General features: G+C 41.2%; 1 protein-coding gene across 1 annotated transcript in view; it reads right to left on the reverse strand.

Moving 5' to 3' along the window:
• LOC143211614 (dynein axonemal heavy chain 5-like) overlaps positions 1-21,575 on the reverse strand; it is a 44,374-nt gene that overhangs the window by 6,249 nt on the left and 16,550 nt on the right. Inside the window, exon 6 of the mRNA XM_076429446.1 lies at positions 17,433-17,727. Within this exon, the coding sequence (XP_076285561.1) occupies positions 17,433-17,727 (295 nt within the window). The remainder of the gene's footprint in view (positions 1-17,432; positions 17,728-21,575) is intronic.

The following is a 21,575-nucleotide window of genomic DNA, read 5'->3' on the forward strand; positions in this document are numbered from 1 at the left end:
TCAGAATATCTCAGGGGAAAGGCAACTTCATCGTAACATTACTCCCCCCTTCGAAGAAAGCGGGCGTCCCGTCCGCGACTAGGTTCACCTCTGTAGATGTTTCAACCTTCACGCTTCTAATTAACCAGCATCTTCAATACGTAGTCGTTAACCTTTTCACGTCAGAATGACAGCTCCCTGACATGTCAACCACTGTCTGAAAAGTCAATAACCGAAAACTTAAGTGATTTACCCTGGTGGCCTCAGTCAGACAGTAAACGTCCCGACATTTGTCCTCTGTCTCAGGGGAAAAACCACCCAAAAACCCTGAGCAGGACGTTGATAGGAGGAATTAATAATTCTTTAATGAAGCTACTCCGCCCAATCCTCGCCACTCCTCTTGACTCTTGTACCTTGAATACTCCTTTCTTGATGTCTTCTCGGGTACCAGAACAAAGTTACCCCCGTCTTCTTTTGATGAAACGTCCTCTTCTTAAGCGAAAAGTGTCGAAGTTCCTTTCCTTTGCCTCATAAATTCAAGCATTGTAACGTGCGAGTCTATTTACATGAACAATCTTTGGCTTCGCTTTAGGTGAGCGAATTATACGAAAGATTAATTCATTTAACCGATCCTTTATTACATACGGTCCTTCCCAATCAGATTGGAGTTTCGGACACCGGCCTCTTGTACGCCGTGGATTGAATAACCATACCTTGTCTCCCGTTTTAAATGAAACTGAATTCGCGTGAACATCGTACCAAGACTTCATTTTGTCACTACTAATCTTCATCCGTTGACGCACAAAATCATGGATTTTCAAGATCTTAGCCCTCGTTTCTTCGATGTAAGTTCCTTCATCCTTCTTCTCAGAAGCGTAGTTACTTCCTCTCAAGAGATCTAAAGGAAGTCGTAATTCTCGACCCATGAGAACCATTGCCGGAGTATTTCTGGTTACCTCATGTTGAGACGTCCGATATGCCAGAAGGAACGTCGGTATCCATTCATCCCAGTCTTTTTGATGTTCTGAAACAAACTGTGTTAGATACTGCAATAAAGTTCGAATCATCCTTTCAACGAGTCCATCCGATTGGGGATGTAGGGGCGTCGTCCTTGTCTTTTTAATTCCAAGCATCCTCATCAATTCCTTGAAAACATTAGATTCGAAATTCCGACCCTGATCTGAATGCAGTTCCAGTGGTACACCATGACGGCTTATTATATCCGTTAAAAGGGTCTTCGCTATGGTTGTTGCTCTTTGATTCGGAAGCGGAACCACTTCCGGCCACTTCGAGAAATAATCTACGACGACAAGGGCATATTTGTTTCCGGTCGTAGATTTTGGTAGAGGTCCTACAATATCCAGTGCAATTCGTTCAAAAGGGGCTCCAACATTGTAAATCTTCAAAGCGCCCTTCCCTTTCTCTCTAGGGCCCTTCTTCGCCACACAGCTATCACAACGACGGCACCATTCCTCAACTTCCCGACGATGATCAGGCCAGAAAAACCTTTGCCGAATCTTAGCAAGTGTTTTGCGAATTCCGAAATGTCCTCCCCATGGGGCGTTATGACACTCCCGTAACACTTCTTCGATTTTGCATCTAGGGACGATTAATAACAGAACTGCTTCTTTCCCGTCTGTGGATTCCCACCTCCGGAAAAGCAAACCTTTTCTTACTTCAAGAGAATCCCAAATCTTCCAGTAAAACTTTGTCACTGGGGAAAATGAAGAAACTTTCTGCCAATCTGGCTTATTTTGCTCAATTACTCTTTGTAATATGAAATTAATTTCTCCGTCGTCCTCTTGTGCTCTCTTCCATTCTTCTGAACCGGCATCTTCACAGATCGTCCTGTAAACGTGTTCTTCCTTGTTACATATTTCTTCTCTCAACTCTCTCTTTTCAAGGCGATGACAATATTTGCACTGCGAAACCTCGCATGGTCTTCTTGACAGACTGTCTGCATTTATATGCAACTTTCCTTCCCTATGTTTAATTTCGAAATCGTACTGTTGCAGTCTTTCTATCCAACGAGCCATTTGTCCTTCTGGATTCCTAAACGACAGTAACCATCTGAGCGCAGCATGGTCAGTCCTCACTAAAAATTTTCGACCATACAGATAGTGGTGAAAATGTTCAATAGACTTGATTATTGCCAAAAGTTCTCTTCTAGTCACGCAGTAATTCCTCTCAGCTTTTCCTAGCATTTTCGAGAAATACGCAATAACTTTCTCCTCTTGATCTTGAACCTGCGAGAGAACAGCTCCAATGGCAAAATTCGACGCATCAGTATCTAAAATGAAATCTGCATCTACCAAAGGGTAAGCCAGTATCGGAGATTCAGAGAGTCGTTGTTTCAACCACTCAAACACCTCCTGGCATTCTTCTGACCATCCAAAGGTAACTTTCTCTTCCGTCAGACGATGTAGTGGCCTAGCGATGGCAGAAAAATCCCTGACGAACTTCCTATAGTACGTACAGAGCCCAAGAAAACTTCTTAGTTCCGTTTTATTCTTCGGGACCGGCCATTCCTGGATTGCCTTTATCTTCTCCGGATCCGTTTTTATTCCGCATTCGGAAACGATGTGTCCAAGGTAACGCACCTCTTTACAGAAGAAATTGCATTTCTTCGGGTTCACTAACAGTTTAGCTTGACGCAGGCGTACGAAAACAATCTTCAGATTTTCTATGTTCTCATCGAAACTTCGCCCGTAAACAATTATATCGTCCAAATACACCAAGCAGATTTTTCCGCAAAGGCCTTTTAATACCGTATCCATAAGTCGTTCAAACGTGGCAGGGGCATTGCAAAGTCCGAAGGGCATCACTTTGAATTGCCAGAGTCCTTTACCCACGCAGAACGCGGTCTTCTCACGGTCCCTTTCATGCAACATAATCTGCCAATAACCACTTTGCAGATCTATCGTTGAAAACCAAGACGATTCAGCTAGGGCATCTAGCGTGTCTTCAATTCGCGGTAATGGGTAAGAATCTTTTTTCGTGACATCATTAAGCCGGCGATAGTCCACACAGAATCTAGTGCTTCCATCCTTCTTCTTCACAAGAACGATAGGAGAGGACCATGGACTTTTCGACTCTTCGATTACTCCTTGCCTTTCCATCTTTGCGAGTAACTCTTCAACCTCGTCTCGTCGGTGGAAAGGAAGGCGACGTGGTGCCTGTTTGATTGGTACACAATCTCCTGTATCAATTCTATGTTGGACAACGTCACAACTTCCAACATGTTCAGGATTTTCTGCAAACACATCCTGAAATTCATGTGCTATTTCTGCAAACGCCATCTTCCGCGGCGGAGATAAGACGGTAGAGCAACGCTGGAAAAGATCTTTTAAATGCTTCGGCACAAGTGAAACCATCTTTTCCTCCTCCGGAGTAACTTCTTTCTTCTTCGCCAATAAAGTTACTTCTGCCTTATTTTTCATCCCTCGACCAATAAAGCTGACCTCCTCCTTCCCAGCTATTTGTAATTTTCCTGCCAAATAATCGAGCCCACACGCGTGTCTCTGGAGAAATTCATTTCCCAAAATACACTCCTCCGCCATATTAATTACGAAGAAATCTTCCTCCGATTCAAAACTGTTAATTTTAACCAGACATCTGCACCTGTCTTGAATCGGTAAATTCTCTCCAGAAATGGACACAATTTTCATTTCCGGAAGTCCCTCCGCCGCGCCAAGCTTACTTTTGGGACTGAACTTATTTGTCCCTAAAAGATTCACACTCGATCCTGTGTCAATTACTATCGAAGTCAATTCTCCATCGATGAATCCCTCGATGGCCGTACAATTCTTCTTCAAGTAAGTCTTCAGCACGACGGGGGTAGAAGAAGAAGAAGTCACAGTCTCCCCCTCTACTGTGACTTCTTTGCGTTTCCCATCTTCTGCGTTTGCCTCTTCGGACAATCCTTCTGAAAGTGTCCAGGCTGCCGACAACTCCAACACTCCCTGGGTCGATCTTCTCTATTACTGTTAATATTCGTTGTATTCCGATTCACGAAACTCGACCTCTGCTGGTAGCTCCTATTCGGACGAAACGCCTCCTCCGGTCTTCGATCGCTCTCCCGTTCTCTCCAACTCCTTCCAGGGATAATTCGTTCCGGAAAATAATAAGGTTTGTAGCGATCGTTTCGGTTTTTATATGAGGTTTCAGTAATGGACTCAACAGCTTCAATCTCTAGGGCTCTAATAACCGTTGCCCTCAGAGATGTAAAACCACCGAGTCTCAATATTCGCTTGATCTCCTCGTTGGCCAATGCTGCTACAAATTGAGAGGCCGCGAGTTTGTCCCTACTTTCGAAAGGGCATTCGTCAAATGCAGCTTGAGCAAGCCTCTCAATTTCTGCCGCCAACTCAGAAATCGACTCCCCTTTCCGTTGCCTGTAATTTTGAAACTTCACATAACTTAAATTTCGAAAATTTTTTATCCCATAACGGAACTCTAATGCCGAAACTATCGTCTGGAAGTCATTTTGTTTATCCACAGAAAGAGAAGTCAACACTCCTCGAGCAGGGCCCTCCAAAGATGCAACTAAGGCCAAAGCTTTCCTCGGTTCATCCCATCTATTCGCGCGAGCTATCGTGTCAAACTGAATCCGATATTCTTCCCACGAAGCTTTACCGTCGAATTTAGGCGGTTTCACGGTATATCCTAACTCTGAAACACTACGAAACCCGCCCACCGTATCGCGCGGAGGATCCTGCTGCGAAAGCGGAAGAACCGGAAACGTAGACCCGTTAAGAACAGATATATTTTCATTTTGAGGTTCACGGTTCTCGGTAGAGTTAATTAATCGCGGCTGTACAAGCGTGTGTAGATTTTGCGAGAGCACCTGACACTGAGCCTCCAGGATCCCGAAACGTCCTTCCAAGGCAGCTTCCCTCGCAGCTTGAGCGGCCCTGTTTGCTGCTTCCGTCTCTTCAAACCGGGTCCTCTCCTGTTCCCATCTCTGTTCTGAGATCTTCTGCTGCTCTTGAAACTGCCCCGAAATGTTCCTCTGGAGGGCTTCGAAAAGCGTCTGCAACATCATCGCTTCTACTCCCGAAGTGGATGTTGTTGCGGTGCTATCTCCCGTAATCCCACTTCTGACACCAATGTTGCGAAGGCTTCGGCGTGGTCTTGCCGGAGAACACATAATAATAATAAACGAAACTATAACTTTATTAAATGTACAATAGAAGGAGAACAATCGATAATGTGTGCTTTCGTCTCAATCACTCGAGAGGATCTAACATCTCTCTTCTTCTTATCAACAAACTCGTTGTCCGGATACCGCAATATCGATCTGACAGGCGACTTCACTCGATCTCTGTGATAACTTCAGAATATCTCAGGGGAAAGGCAACTTCATCGTAACAATATTATTAACTTCCCGATTGTATAGGGAAGTTATTGTAATGACCCCGAAAATCGAAAATCGATTTTTTAGCAGATCTTCACGTTTCATGGTCATTGCAGTCATTTTAGACCAGTGGTCGGCACGGAGGAGACCCTGCAGGCCGTTTTCGGCTCGCGCCGCCTCTTTTCACCGACCGCACGTCCCGTTCCCCGTAACGGCCCTAGTCCTCGAGGCAGCTCAGGCCCGTACCTATCCCAGACCGTATGAACTGCGCGTGGCGCATTAGGGCGACACCCGTATCAATAGGTTTCCACATTACCATTGAGGTACTATTGTAAATGCGTTTTTTTATGTGGTTTCCCCTGTAGGCCTATTCCACTCTGTTGCATGACAATTTCTGAAACTAACTTTGAACAATAAACACGGAAAAGATATATATATATATATGTACATATATATATATATAACTTTGACAAATACTTCGATAACCGTTTCACTGATTTCGATTCCCTTAAAAATGATTTCAGACTATTTCAGAACCCCCTCGCGGCCATAATCGAAGAACAAGCTTCCGAGTATCAAGAGGAACTTCGCGATTTTCATCAAAAAGTTCCTCTGAAGAATAGGGAAGAAAACAGTGTCGAATGTTTTAAAATATTAAATGAATCAAGATATCCTCTCCTCAGAAATTTCGCACTGAGAATTTTTTCAATGTTCGGATCGACATATCTGTGCGTATGTTCGTTTTATAAAATGCGGAATATTAAATCGGAAAAGCGCACCCGGTTGAATGACGCTTCTTTATCGTCTGCGATGCGAGCCGCGACATCTAATCTTTCATTTGATATATCTGATATTCCGAGTACATCTAAACGTCCACGAAGAAGTTTGTCTGAATGACTGTTTAAAATTTTGGCAATGGAATTAAGAAGTAGTTCTCTCTCTCTCTCTCTCTTCCGCATTTATTGTTCAAAGTTAGTTTCAGAAATTGTCATGCAGCAGAGTGGAATAGGCCTACAGGGGAAAACACATAAAAAAACGCATTGACAATAGTACCTCAACGGTAATGTGGAAACCTATTGATACGGGTGTCGCCCTAATGCGCCACGCGCAGTTCATACAGTCTGGGATATGTACGGGCCTGAGGACTAGGGCCGTTACGGAGAGCGAGACGTGCGGTGGGAAAAGGAGGCGGCGCGAGCCGAGAGCGGCCTGCAGAGTCTCCTCCGTGCCGACCACTGTTTTAGACTATTTTCAGCAAAATGTTCGTATATATGTGTGTGTGTGTGTGTGTGTGCGCGCGCGCGCGCGTATGGCCGTTTCTATGTAATCAAATTTTTCGTTAATGTTTTCAGAAAAAGTAACAACGCGATCAGGATGATGAATGATGCAATCGAGTAGTTTTTTAGTTTTTTTTAGTTTTTTCGAAAGAAGTTCATTCAACAATGCAATTTATACGAGAGAACGGAAAGTCTCCACCGAAGAAACAAACGTAATTACACAAAAAATTTTTTTTTGTACCTTACGATGATGTTTCCGCTTACAAGAATCGAAAATTATCCCAATGCAAGAGTGAGTTAATCATCTCTACTCCCGAGAATACATTTTCAAAGAATATCGATGAAAGTACAAAAAAAAATTTATATTACAATCTTTAAAAAAACAATCAGTTCAAAACGAATTATTAACTGAGATTAAATTGAAAATTAATATAAACTATATGATAATTATTAATAACATTGATGTTGAAAACGGATTGGTTAATGGAGCACACATGCGGAATATTAAAATTTATTACTTTTCAAGAAAATACTAAAATTCCGTCTATATTGTGGTTAGATTTTCAATTGGCCAGAGTAGGAGTGAAAGTAAGAACTCGTTATCGTGATTATATGAAAAATGCAAATATTGATCAAAATTTTACACCAATAATAAAAATATCGAATCAAGTAAATATGTCGAGTGAGGAAAAATATCAAATCACACGTAGTCAATTTCCAGTGGTTCCTGCTGAAGCAATTACGATTCATAAAAGTCAGGGACAAACATACGAGAAAGTATGTTTGGATTTTAAAAAATCAGAAAGGCGAACTTTACAAATGTTGTATGTAGCACTGAGCAGAGTTTCAAAATTGAGCGCGGTTTATATATTTTGGGACAATTTAAATTAACAGTATCGAAGAAAACCAAGATCAATACTGCAAACCCGGATAATGAGGAGTTGTATCGTTTGCGAAAAACTAATTAAGACAATTTATTTTGCAACATTAGTATGCTATAACAAGGAACCAAGCGAGCAACGAGCATACGATGTTGGTTTAATGCGACGCCATATAGCAAACATTGTGATAAGTAGAAAACTATTGAATTTCCCTGAAAACGTATAATCTTCTTAAAACGCACACTTAATAATGATAATAATATACTGCAACTAACGAATCGGGAAGTTCTTTGTGTGGCTCGTGGAGAGTCACACACCAAATAAAAAAAAACATTAATAGCTATAGGTACTACTAGCCATGCGTACCACTAACCCTTTCGCAAGAGCAGTCCTATCCGCGAGCTCGCAAAGCGAGCGAGCAAAAACAACCCTATTCGCGAGCGAGCGAAGCGAGCGAGCAACAATAACCCTCTAGTTGAAACTTCGTGTTGGCTCGGGTAGTGTGTCGTAAAGGTTCGGTATTCGCTTCGCGGGAAATAACGGCACGAAAGACGAACGGAAGTCGTCTATATTATTTTCGAGGGGTACGAATCCTTCGGATCGTGAAGGATTTCGTCCTCCTAATTAGAATCCGGTCGGATAGCGGGGGCCGCGTGGCCGCATTGTGACGGTTGTACGACGCCAGTAGAGACGCGAAGTCGCGGATTCATTATTTAGCGTTGCTGTCGTTATTTCTAAATATCCTACACTCGTTCCATGGTGGGACGCCGCGCCGTCGCGTGCTCGATTCGCGTTCGCGAATTTAGTTCGAATCAGGCCAGTTCTAGCAGTTTCGTATTGAACATCGGAATTCGGTCGGAAAGCGACCTGTCAGGTCTTCCGCGTGGTTAACATTGTATCGCTGCCGAACTCTCAACGAAGAGAATCGATTATAACCGCAATCAGCGCGTGCGAATAACATCTCTCGCGATATTTACGAAAACGCGCCGGCTATTGTTGTATTGTAGTCTAACATCGTCGTGTAATAAACGAATTGATAGCCGAAACGTTGTACTTTTCTTGTGTGAAAACCTTCCCGCCGCGCCGTGGGGAACGTCTCGTGATCCGTGATCGATTCCGTGTTAGCTATCCAAGCTTAGTTTACTACGCCACAGTCTCGCGAATTAGATCGTGTTAATTTGTCGTAGATCAAGATTCTTTTGCGTGACACCTTCGGGTGCCTGGCGCCCGAAATTTCTTAGAGTTCGATTACCGAATCGCGAGGCTGTGAGCGTATTTTGTCCCGAGAGGACCACGCATCGTACGGCCGAGCGTGGCCCGGCGTTCCGCCTATAAAATCTCGGTGTCGATAAAATTCGTGATCACCTCTTTTCGAAAAATTAAAGAAGCGACGTGACAGAAGATTATACGTTTTCAGAGAAATTCAATAGTTTTCTACTTATCAAAATGTTTGCTATATGGCGTCGCATTAAACCAATATCGTATGCTCGTTACTCGCTTGGTTGCTTGTTTAATACATCAATCGATGCAGCTAGACATTCGTTATAAAAAAGTACTAACCTATGCATGTCGAAAAGTTAGTGGTTCTGGAGATATTTCAATTTAAATAATGCTAAAACACCATTACTATCGTACGAAGACGTTGTACTAGTAAGTAAACGCTAATGTCTGGGAACGGTGCGTCCTACCGCAGAAATAACGAAATTTTCTAAAGGCGCAACCCAAGGCATATAGAGTATGCCGAACCACATGACGTATGTAGTCTTTTGAATTTAAATTATTTAAATAAAAATAAATTTTTTAAAAATACCACGTTTTTAAATCGGACTAAAAAGTATAAAATAATTTTTTCTAGCCCCATACAGATTCCTGACCCCGTACAAATAGTCCTGAAAATTTGTGATTGTGAAATTTTAGTAGCTATGAAAATACTTGTAAGATTTAAAACGAAAAACGTGGGGAGCATGAAATAGATAATTGATGCATGAACACCTAAATCACTAACAATTCTAATGTACTGCAAATAATATGAACTGTTGTGCGAGTTTTCTCAGCGGTAGCTATATACTCTCTACACTCCTTACTATGTATGTAGTATTATCTTGCGCCCCACGTTTTTCGTTTGAAATCTTACAATCGTCTTTGAACAGCCGCTTCGATTTGACCACCATTATTTTGTAAACGGAACGGATGTGAACAAATAGAGGACAGTAAACATCACAACTTTCAGATGACCACTGTCAATAATCATAGTCTTTTCTGGTCTTTCGTGTAGTGAGTGTTTGTTTGGGATTGGTTGAGCGTGTCGGCAGCGTGAACGCGCCGATTTACTGCGCCGCCCCACTATTGGCTGACCCGCACGTAACCGCGAGATCGAGAGTCGATAAGCAGCTCGCAGTAGCTTAGACCAGCACCGTCGGACTTCGATTAGGATCGATTATCGACCCCAAAAAGGGGATTACTATTGGCTAATCGCTGTATCGATCTGCCAATCACTAGTTCGACGGTGACGGTAAACTGCCAGCTGTTCGACTCCGATCTCAACGTTCTTCAATCGTTCTCGCTCTCTCTAACCGAAAACGTCGCGCGTCAGTTGACCGGTTTTCGCGAGTAAGTCGATTCGCTCTAACAACGGGATTCACGGCGCTACACGTGAATCTCTATCTATCTACCTAACAAAGTGAAACTCATCTGTTTTCATCTCAAACTCTTTATTGCACGTTCTGGCCAAACGAGCTGTGTTTTGGCCTGTTACATCTCTTGTTTTGTACATAGTTCGCTGACAACTCGAACGAACCCAAGTTGGGGGGAATAAAGTGTATTTCGACGTGAAGTGACTCGTTCTATCCCTCCTAATCCGGAACAGTGTTAGACGTCAGTTATGCAGAGTAGAAGAAGAATTTATAACGTGCGTCAGATGCTTCATGCTACTGAAGAAGCATTTGGAAATTACACCTTAGCTCGCTATATATATCGTGAATATTTAATTAATACCCGACAAGGAAATCCTAGGAATGTGCCAGACAGAAGGGATTTTCAATGGTTGGACCAACGTTTTCAAGATTTTGAATTTGCTATTACTCCTGGACATCGAAGGGCAGGCCGACCTAGTATTCATTGGAGGAAAGAGGAGCATATAATTGCACTTGCTCGTGCTCATCCTCATCCTCTTTTGGGTTTACGCGGTTTTACTGTCCTCAACTTGTTTACATCCGTTCCGTTTACAAAATAAACCATGATAGCTCTCAACTCAAGGAACGGAAGTCGACGTTAAAACATTTAACATTCTTTTATAAGAGAACGGTTGAGTTGCGACCTAAATATGGTTCCTTTGACAAGTTTGGTTTCCATGGTGAGTAGAATGCGATACAAGCATAACAAATTTGACCTTGAATTTTAAGGTCAAAGTCAATTTTGCGGCAATTTCTTTTAACAAATTTCGACCGATTCGAAGGTGCATAACCATCTGCCAAAACCATGACACTAAATTTTTTTACACCCTGTATGTATGAAATTTTACAATCGATTTTGAACATTTTGATGAGATTATAACAGAGAGATGTAGTAAATTTCAGACGGTATTGCGACGCGTCATATCGAAAACAAACGCCGTGGTAAAATGTCAAAGATGAAGGTTCGACGGAGAATTTCGGTGTAACTGTTCTCTCGCTCGGTAAACAAACATTATAGTATAATCAGTGTGTTGGGTAATAAATAAATTTATTTAAATAATGATTTAAGGTAGATATACCCATGAGGGGACCAAACTCGGATCACCTTCACCTTGACATATATTGTCAAGGACACCATTGTGAACAATTTTTCTTAATCAATTATCCGTCGCTCGGCCTTAGTTCCCGAGATATTCGCGAAAAACGAGTGATTCGATCAGCTAGTTTGCTTACGAGCTACTACACCCACCCATCACGCATCACCTTGACATTGACATATGTTGTCAAGGACAATATTCTGAACAACTTTTGTCATTACATCTACCCGGTGCTCGGCCTTGGTTTTCGAGATATTTGCAAAAAACTATTGCGAATATTGTATTTTCGTATGCGTGGCCGGACCGGCCTTACGGCCGGCCCTCTCCGCCCCCACCGCCTAACCATAACTAATTCTGGTCTCATGATTTTTCTATTACTATTTTAAATTCTGTATGACGGCTATATGTATAGAATGAAAAGATTATGCGATCAGAATTAGTTAGGGTTAGGTGGCGGGGGGCGACAACGCATACGAAAATGTAGGAGTAGTTTTTCAAAACTGAAAGCTCACCCTTATACAGGGTGTCCCAAAATTCGTGTACATCCTTGAAATGGGAGGTTCCTGAGACCATTCTAAGAGACATTTTCCTTTGCACCAATGTCAACTGCGGCTTTGTTTAGGAGTTATTAACGAAAAACACGGACCAATCAGAGCGCGCCCTGGGCCGCCGCGCCGCGCCGGCAAGCGAGTGTCGGTGGTACGCCGTAACATCGCAACGAACAAGAGATTCTCGATTATGTGAATGCTCTCCGATTTCAATGAGCTTTGGATATGTGGTCAAGATCATTATTCTGAACAACATTTCTCTTTAGACTTTTTGGCAATCGGCTTTAGTTTACGAGATTATCGCGAGAAACTTTACTTGTAAATCCATGGGATTGATGTACTACTAGCTTCTATCCGATTTCAATGAGCTTTGGATATGTGGTCAAGGCCATTATTCTGAACAACATTTCTCTTTAGACTATTTGGCGGTTGGCTTTGGTTTACGAGATAATCGTAAAAAAAAGAGAAGAAGCAGAAACTGATTGTATTAAAAACTCACGTATTCAGCCGTAAATCCATTTGCTGCTTCGAAATGTGTGTCACTGGGTCCCACGGTGACGAACTGCACAGATGTCTTCAGGTATACGACAGTACCGAAAGCTAAGGGACGTACGGCCAGGTCGACGAACTGCACAGCCGGTGGTAGAAGGCCTAAGGGATGCGCGGTCAAGTCGACGAACCAGAATTTAACTTTCACTTTCGAATCGATAAATAATTCGTATGTTTATTTCACACAGATGCCTTGAAATTTCTCCACACTCACAATCACTGTTCACATTTGTCAACACATATGTAGTGATGCACTAATAATAATTGCCATATCCCTTGTACTGCTGCACAAATCGCAACAATCAGGTAATGCAATCACTAGACCGCGGATTTCATGCATTTGTAGCAAACATGAGTAGGTGCATTTTAAGACAGTAGAGAGGTTAAAATAATTTCAAAACACCATATTATTATTTTCAACTTCTTAAAATGATCACAGTGAGAATCAAATACCTGTCTGGCTCCTGTCCCTTGTAATAGCGGCAGCCAACATTAATTTCGCATAAAGATCCGGAGTCTAGTGATTAGTTTAAATTTCAATATCAAAAACACAGCTAATAGCAACCGTTAGCTTTGAATTGACAAGTCTTTGGAGATGTTCTCTCTACCGCGGCTCGAACGACACTGATTTGCCGCAAGATTTTTCTAAAGAATTTAGGAAGGGCATTTAGAGTGTCGAAATTCGAAATGCACGCTGTAGCATGTTTACAAAATCGATGGGACGGTTAAACGAAAAACAGGACACGAGAAGGATCGATTCAAGATTTATGTTAATCACATGTTTAGTTTTTCCTGTAGATTGGTACGCAGAGTCGATGGGTGACCATTCGAAAACGTCGTCTGTCCTTCTTTTAGAAAGTTTCTTAAGGAAGGTATAGGACAATAAGGATGCTACGCTGACCTGACATTTTTACCCCTTGCTGGGTAAAAGGACGGAAGACGTTTTCGATCGCGCGGTTACACATCGACTCTACGTACCAATCTGCAGGAAAAACTAAACATGTGTTTGCCGTAAATCTTACAGCGGTCCTTCTCGCGTCCTGTTTTTCGTCTAACCGTCCCGTCGTTTTCGTAAACGTGCTACAGCGTGCATTTCGAATTTCGACACTCTAAATGCCCTTCCTAAATTCTTTAGAAAAATCTTGCGGAAAATCAGTGTCGTTCGAGCCGCTGTAGAGAGAACATCTCCAAAGACTGTCAATTCAAAGCTAACTGTTGCTTTTAGCTGTTTTTTTGATAGTGATATTTAAACTAATCACTAAACTGCGGATCTTTATGTAAAATGAAAGTTGGCTGCCGCTATTACAAGGGACAGGAGCCAGACAGATATTTGATTCTTACTGTGATCATTTTAAGAAGATGAAGATAATACATTGGTGTTTTGAAATTATTTTAATCTCTCTACTGTCTTAAATTCACCTACTCATGTTTACTACAAATGCATGAAATCCGCGGTCTAGTGATTGCATTACCTGATTGTTGTGATTTGTGCAGCAGTACAAGGGATATGGCAATTATTATTAGTGCATAACTATGTGTTGACAAATGTGAACAGTGATTGTGAGTGTGGAGAAATTCCAAGACACACATTTCGAAGCAGCAAATGGATTTACGGCTGAATACGTGAGTTTTTAATGGAATCAGTTTCTGCTTCTTCTCTTTTTTTACGATAATCTCGTAAACTAAAGCCAACCGCCAAATAGTCTAAAGAGAAATGTTGTTCAGAATAATGGTCTTGACCACACATCCAAAGCTCATTGAAATCGGATAGAAGCTAGTAGTACATCGATCCCATGGATTTACAAATAAAGTTTCTCGCGATAATCTCGTAAACTAAAGCCTATCGCCAAAATGTCTAAAGAGAAATGTTGTTCAGAATAATGATCTTGACCACATATCCAAAGCTCATTGAAATCGGAGAGCATTCACATAATCGAGAAACTCTTGTTCGTTGCGATGTTACGGCGTACCACCGACACTCGCTTGCCGGCGCGGCGCACAGTGGTTCCAAATCCCCAAAAGCTGGCCAAAACCCCTAAACGTACTTCAATTTTTCCAAAAATTGGTATCCCATGGTTTTCGGGTCCGCTGATTACAAATCTGGACTCAAAATTCGAAAAAACAAAATGGCGGATCCAATATGGCGAACGCATACGTTAAAAAATTGTTAGTTCTGTTCAAAAATTAGTATACTATGGTTTTCGGGTCCACTGAGTACAAATCTGGACTCAATATTCGAAAAAACAAAATGGCGGGTCCAATATGGCGAACGCATACGTTAAAAAATTGTTAGTTCTGTTCAAAAATTAGTATACTATGGTTTTCGGGTCCGCTGAGTACAAATCTGGACTCAAAATTCGAAAAAACAAAATTGCGGATCCAATATGGCGAACGCATACGTTAAAAAATTGTTACTTCTGTTCAAAAATTGGCATTCCGAGGTGTATCGTACGTATTGCGACCACAAAGCACAAGAAGATGCTCGGAAACTCATTTGAGTTACATACGATAATGCATCATCTGAAAAATTTGCCCGAATATCTGCTGTCTTTCTTCGCTTTGATCTTTCGCTGGAGGTTTCAAATTCTAAAGAAGGACGGCCAATGATGTTCGCATGATTGTCGCTGTCTGCAGGTACACGGAATGCAACAGATACATTAAGCCACGTAGCAAACTTTCTAAAAAAGAAATCTTCCGTTCTCTTTACACTTTGCCATTTTGTCTTAATTTTAGAAATTAAAATCCCTAATGCGGTCTTTGTTTCATGATTTACATCAATTAATTTCCCGTGCTGTTCGCATATCTGATTCTGAAGGTGTTCAGATATTATAGTAATATCACTATTCAAATAACACTTAATTATTTGAAAAATCTGTTTTCTAGTCAATCGGATTTCGTTATCACGAGACCCTGAAAGTAAATAATAAAAATCAATATTTGAAACATTTTGTCTAAGAATTAATTAAAAAGTTAATTAATTACTTCTATAAATTAATTTACTTATTGTTAGACCTGTCTGTCCCTTAAAGGTCGCTTCCTCCCTAGCTCTCTTATTAAAACGTTTATATCTCGGTAACAAATTAACGCAAAATAATGTTATTATATTGTTTTGAAATTGTCTGAATGTCAGCTATAAGAATATATGAAAAAAATAACATTTTTTTTCAAAAATTGACCCGTGACCTTCGCAGGACGTTTCAAGGTCACTAATAAGTCAAACGCATACCATCGTCAAATGTGTTCCTTCAAACCGTAAAATTTTTATTTGAAACATTTTTTAGTATCATTCATACTTTCCGAGATATTTTGGTGAAAGCTAATAAAATGCTTACATTGAGTTATATGAAATGGTGGTACGTGAGAAATGGCAGTAATTGGCTGTTAAGATTTTAGATTTTGCAAGATAATAGTATAATCTAAGACCCTATGTAAGTTATTTGCTGGAGGTGTGTGGAGGTTTTAACTTATCACTACATCTTTAAAATGTATGCGTCAAATTTTACGTTCCCCTTCCGTGTAACTGTTAACCGGTTAATATTAACAATTCAGCACTAAAAACGATTGAACTTACCTCCACAAACTGTATCCATTATGTAGTATAAAAATCAGTAGCTTCCAATATAACTTATACACTTTGCACTTATATTTCGTACGTACGCTCACGCGCGTGAAAAATGCCTGTCTAACGAAAGCGAAGTTTCGACTACGACTGCAACTCAGGTAAAAAAATGCAAGCATTTTCCCGTTTACCCCACTACGGAGTCACTATTAGAGTACCCATCCCAAGGGGTAAAAACGTCCTAGCTCATAATTCATTTTTGGGGTTTTGGCCAGCTTTTGGGCGTTTGGAACCACTGTGCGGCGCGGCGGCCCAGGGCGCGCTCTGATTGGTCCGTGTTTTTCGTTAATAACTCCTAAACAAAGCCGCAGTTGACATTGGTGCAAAGGAAAATGTCTCTTAGAATGGTCTCAGGAACCTCCCATTTTAAGGAAGTACACGAATTTTGGGACACCCTGTATGTATGGTCAGTGTGAGATCCTGTTTTTTCTCTCATCTCCGCAGCGTACTTACAAGCAAAATGTGAACAAACACTGCGCCGGGACAGGCTTACGTTGCCGCAGAGCGTGCAAGGATACGAAAAATTCAATACAGTATTAGCAATAGTTTTTTGCGGATATCTCGAAAACCAAAAGCGACCCCCCTATATTAGAAAAGGAAAAATTTGTTGAAAATGTCGAAATCTATAACATATTTAAATTTCATCAAGATCAGAGTATGTAACCTTTTCGCAATAATTACCGAAAAGTTACATACTGTCTTACAAGATGATTTACTGGATCAGAAATAGACTGGGGCTATACGGTTATCTGTGGATTACAGGGAATTAAATAAGATAACCATTGAGGACAATTTTCCTACTCCAAATATATTTTACGAAACTAGATTTAAGGAATGGATTCCGCCGTGTTAGAGTAGCTAAGTCATCAATTAAGTATACTTCTTTTGTTACGCCTCTGGGCCAATTCGAATATTTAAAAATGGCATTTGGTTTGACTAATGCACCTCGAATTTTTCAAAGATACATTAATAACATTTTTTTCAGAGTTGTTACGGGAGGATCCAGTTTTGATATACCTAGACGATTTAATTGCCACTGATACAATAGAAAAACACCTCAACATTCTAAGAAACGTCTTCAAATTGCTCATCAAATTCAAATGCTCGTTTTTAAATCGACAAATAACTTATTTAGGGTATCTTATTGATGAATCGGGAGTCCAGCCAAGCAAGGAAAATGTGAAATCCATTTAGATTACCCGGTTACGCGAAACATTAAAGAAATACAGAGATTTGTATTTTTAGCCAGCTACTTTACAGGGTACCCGATATTTCGATCGGTGCAAGAATTGTTTCGGTCGATTTGGTACTTTTGAAAACTCGACCCGACCCGACTCAACGAAAGCATCCGGTACCCGAAATTTTTGGGTTTTCGCAGACCTCTCGCATAAAGAGAATTATCAGTAAAATATTCTACACTTTCACACTAACAAAAATGACTCGTTTTAACTAACTTGTCGCATAGCAGTTAAAAATCCTTGGGGGTTGAAGAAGCCCGTCATCCAGAAAACCTTAGGTCTTCCGTGGGTGCACCACTGTCTAAACTGGTAGTCTCGTTCCAGGAGTTCAGTGTACCAGAATCCGAGTGTAGCGGATTCCCAAGATATTTTCAACCATTTTTCTGGTATACGGGCATCGTACATCGCATCGAGCGATTCGCGTAATCCTTGGCTCATCACGATGGTACCCTCGATGGCGAGTTTCAGGTTCATTAAAGTACTGCGCACCTCCTTTATAACCCTCGTAATTCTATTATAGAAATTAACAAATTTGTCAAATCAATCGCTATGAAAAAAGATGGAAGAAATAGTAATGTCTCGATACATGTGAAAACTTCAAGACTGAAATGTCACTTATGTACTATATCGTGTGCAGACACTATTTCATAGTATCTTGCCGTTAGTCGAACATCGAATACGATACATTTACAGTGACTTCCACTAATATTGGGACACTCTTATTACAAAAATTACAAGTTGTCGGAACTGCAGAGAAAATACTAAAAGTTGTATTTTGTAACTTCTTTATGTGGGCTTATATGTAGGGGACGGAATCGTTAAAAGGAATCGACGGTTACAGCGTCGAATAGAAAAACGACAAGCGTTTCTGCTGAATAGATCGTCCGCGAATTGCCGGAACAACTGTGACGGTTACTCGGTGTGGTGGAAGGTAGTGCCGCATCAGTCGGGTGTCTAAGGTCGCGGAACCTCGAAGAGCAGAAAGTGAACCTACAACTGGACGGTTCGACTCCAGTTCGAATCCAGAATTTAACTTTCACTTTCGAATCGATAAATAATTCGTATGTTTATTTCACACAGATGCCTTGAAATTTCTCCACACTCACAATCACTGTTCACATTTGTCAACACATACAGGGTGCCCCACTGTATCGAGAACGGCAGAATATCTCGGAAGACAGTGTCGTTATCAAAAAAGTGTTCCTACAAAAGTTGTTTGGTATTACGGGCTACGTTACGTGGTATTAATTGTTTTGTTGTGGGTGGAGTGGTGGAGGACATTTCAAGGTCACCTTGATTTTTTTAAATGGAATACTATATTTTTTTCTTTAGAAAATAATAGCGGGTAGTGAGACGAATCCAAAGATGTGCTAATTTTTTTTTTGCTAATTTAAAAAAAAAATATTTTTTATTTTATTTTTTTGTGCTTTTTCGCGACTGCAATCTGTTTTTCAAACAGATTCCCACAAACCTATCGCAGTCCTATCGCAGTAATTTAATACCGACGTATTCGACGCCACTTAGCAGCGGCTGCTGGCTGTTGGCCGACGACCGATCCAGGATGTAAACACAAGCTTTTTTCACCTTCATCAAAATCAGAATAATATCATGTAGCACATCTTTGGATTCGTCTCACTACCCACTATTATTTTCTAAAGAAAAAAATATAGTATTCCATTTAAAAAAATCAAGGTGACCTTGAAATGTCCTCCACCACTCCACACACAACAAAACAATTAATACCACGTAACGTAGCCCGTAATACCGAACAACTTTTGTCGGAACACTTTTTTGATAACGACACTGTCTTCCGAGATATTCTGCCGTTCTCGATACAGTGGGACACCCTGTATGTAGTTATGCACTAATAATAATTTGCCACATCCCTTGTACTGCTGCACAAATCACAACAATCAGGTTATGCAATCACTATACCGCGGATTTCATGCATTTGTAGCAAACATGAGTAGGTGCATTTTAATACAGTAGAGAGATTAAAATAATTTCAAAACACCATAGTATTATTTTCAACTTCTTAAAATGATCACAGTGAGAATCAAATATCTGTCTGGCTCCTGTCCCTTGTAATAGCGGCAGCCAATATTAATTTTGCATAAAGATCCACAGTCTAGTGATTAGTTTAAATATCACTATCAAGAACACAGCTAATAGCAACCGTTAGCTTTGAATTGACAAGTCTTTGGAGATGTTCTCTTTTCCGCGGCTCGAACGACACTGATTTTCCGCAAGATTTTTCTAAAGAATTTAGGAAGGGCATTTAGAGTATCGAAATTCGAAATGCACGCTGTAGCACGTTTACGAAAACGACGGGACGGTTAGACGAAAAACAGGACGCGAGAAGGACCGCTGTAAGATTTACGGCAAACACATATTTAGTTTTTTCTGCAGATTGGTACGCAGAGTCGATGGGTGACCATTCGAAAAAGTCGTCTGTCCTTCTTTTCGAAAGTTTCTTAAGGAAGGTATAGGACAATAGGGATGCTACGCTGACCTAACATTTTTACCCCTTGCTAGGTAAAAGGACGGATGACGTTTTCGATCGCGCGGTTACCCATCGACTCTGCGTACCAATCTGCAGGAAAAACTAAACATGTGTTTGCCGTAAATCTTACAGCGGTCCTTCTCGCGTCCTGTTTTTCGTCTAACCGTCCCGTCGTTGTCGTAAACGTGCTACAGCGTGCATTTCGAATTTCGATACTCTAAATGCCCTTCCTAAATTCTTTAGAAAAATCTTGCGGCAAATCAGTGTCGTTCGAGCCGCGGTAGAGAGAACATCTCCAAAGACTTGTCAATTCAAAGCTAACGGTTGCTATTAGCTGTGTTTTTGATAGTGATATTTAAACTAATCACTAGACTGCGGATCTTTATGCAAAATTAATATTGGCTGCCGCTATTACAAGGGACAGGAGCCAGACAGATATTTGATTCTCACTGTGATCATTTTAAGAAGTTGAAAATAATACTATGATGTTTTGAAATTATTTTAATCTCTCTACTGTATTAAAATGCACCTACTCATGTTTGCTACAAATGCATGAAATCCGCGGTCTAGTGAATGCATTACCTGATTGTTGTGATTTGTGCAGCAGTACAAGGGATATTGCAATTATTATTAGTACATAACTATGTGTTTACAAATGTGAACAGTGATTGTGAGTGTGGAGAAATTTCAAGACACACATTTCGAAGCAGCAAATGGATTTACGGCTGAATACGTGAGTTTTTAATACAATCAGTTTCTGCTTCTTGTCTTTTTTACGATTATCTCGTAAACCAAAGCCAACCGCAAAATAGTCTAAAGAGAAATGTTGTTCAGAATAATGGTCTTGACCACATATCCAAAGCTCATTGAAAGCGGATAGGAGCTAGTAGTACATCGATCCCATGGATTTACAAGTAAAGTTTCTCGCGATAATCTCGTAAACTAAAGCCGATCGCCAAAAAGTCTAAAGAGAAATGTTGTTCAGAATAATGATCTTGACCACATATCCAAAGCTCATTGAAATCGGAGAACATTCACATAATCGAGAAACTCTTGTTCGTTGCGATGTCACGGCGTACCACCGACACTCGCTTGCCGGCAAGGCGGCCCAGGGCGCGCTCTGATTGGTCCGTGTTTTTCGTTAATAACTCCTAAACAAAGCCGCAGTTGACATTGGTGCAAAGGAAAATGTCTCTTAGAATGGTCTCAGGTACCTCCCATTTCATGGAAGTACACGAATTTTGGGACACCCTGTATATGGTCTACGCGCGCGCGTAGTCTACGGTATTAGTGGGGGACGTTGGAGTGTGCGTATGGTGTTGAAATGGAATAGTGGAAGGAGAAATGGAGAAGAATGTGTGAGAGCTGTTTGGCTCTCAACTGGCGACACTGGGGAGTAGGTGCCGGGCAAATGTTGCACTAATATTAGTGCGACAAGCCCTATATAATCGTGCTGCCTTCTTACGGCGAGGCAAAATCCAGGAACGAGCTGTCTTCCATCTGCCCGGAAGCTTCTGCTGGGCGGACGCTGCCCGGAGAATACCACGCAGCTGCGTCAGCAGAGTTAGCGCTTTATGCTGGCAGGGTGGCACCGGACTCGCGGAATCTATACGATTGATTAACTTTGATACGAAGGGGAACTTTAGCCAGATCTCACTGGTAATTGACTTTCCGAGATGCAGCACGACGCGACACGATTCGTGACTACGATAGTACTAGCCTGCGAGAGCAGAAAGGGCTTATATGTATGTATACCCCTGCAATGACGGGTGGTACTTGTCAGTACGCTTGGAGAGAACATTCGTATTTTGTCAATGTCCAGTTGATCGTGCGTATGTTTGGACTCTAAACTAAAC

Source organism: Lasioglossum baleicum, chromosome 8 (assembly GCF_051020765.1).
Source record: "Lasioglossum baleicum chromosome 8, iyLasBale1, whole genome shotgun sequence".
NCBI classification, from domain to species: domain Eukaryota; kingdom Metazoa; phylum Arthropoda; class Insecta; order Hymenoptera; family Halictidae; genus Lasioglossum; species Lasioglossum baleicum.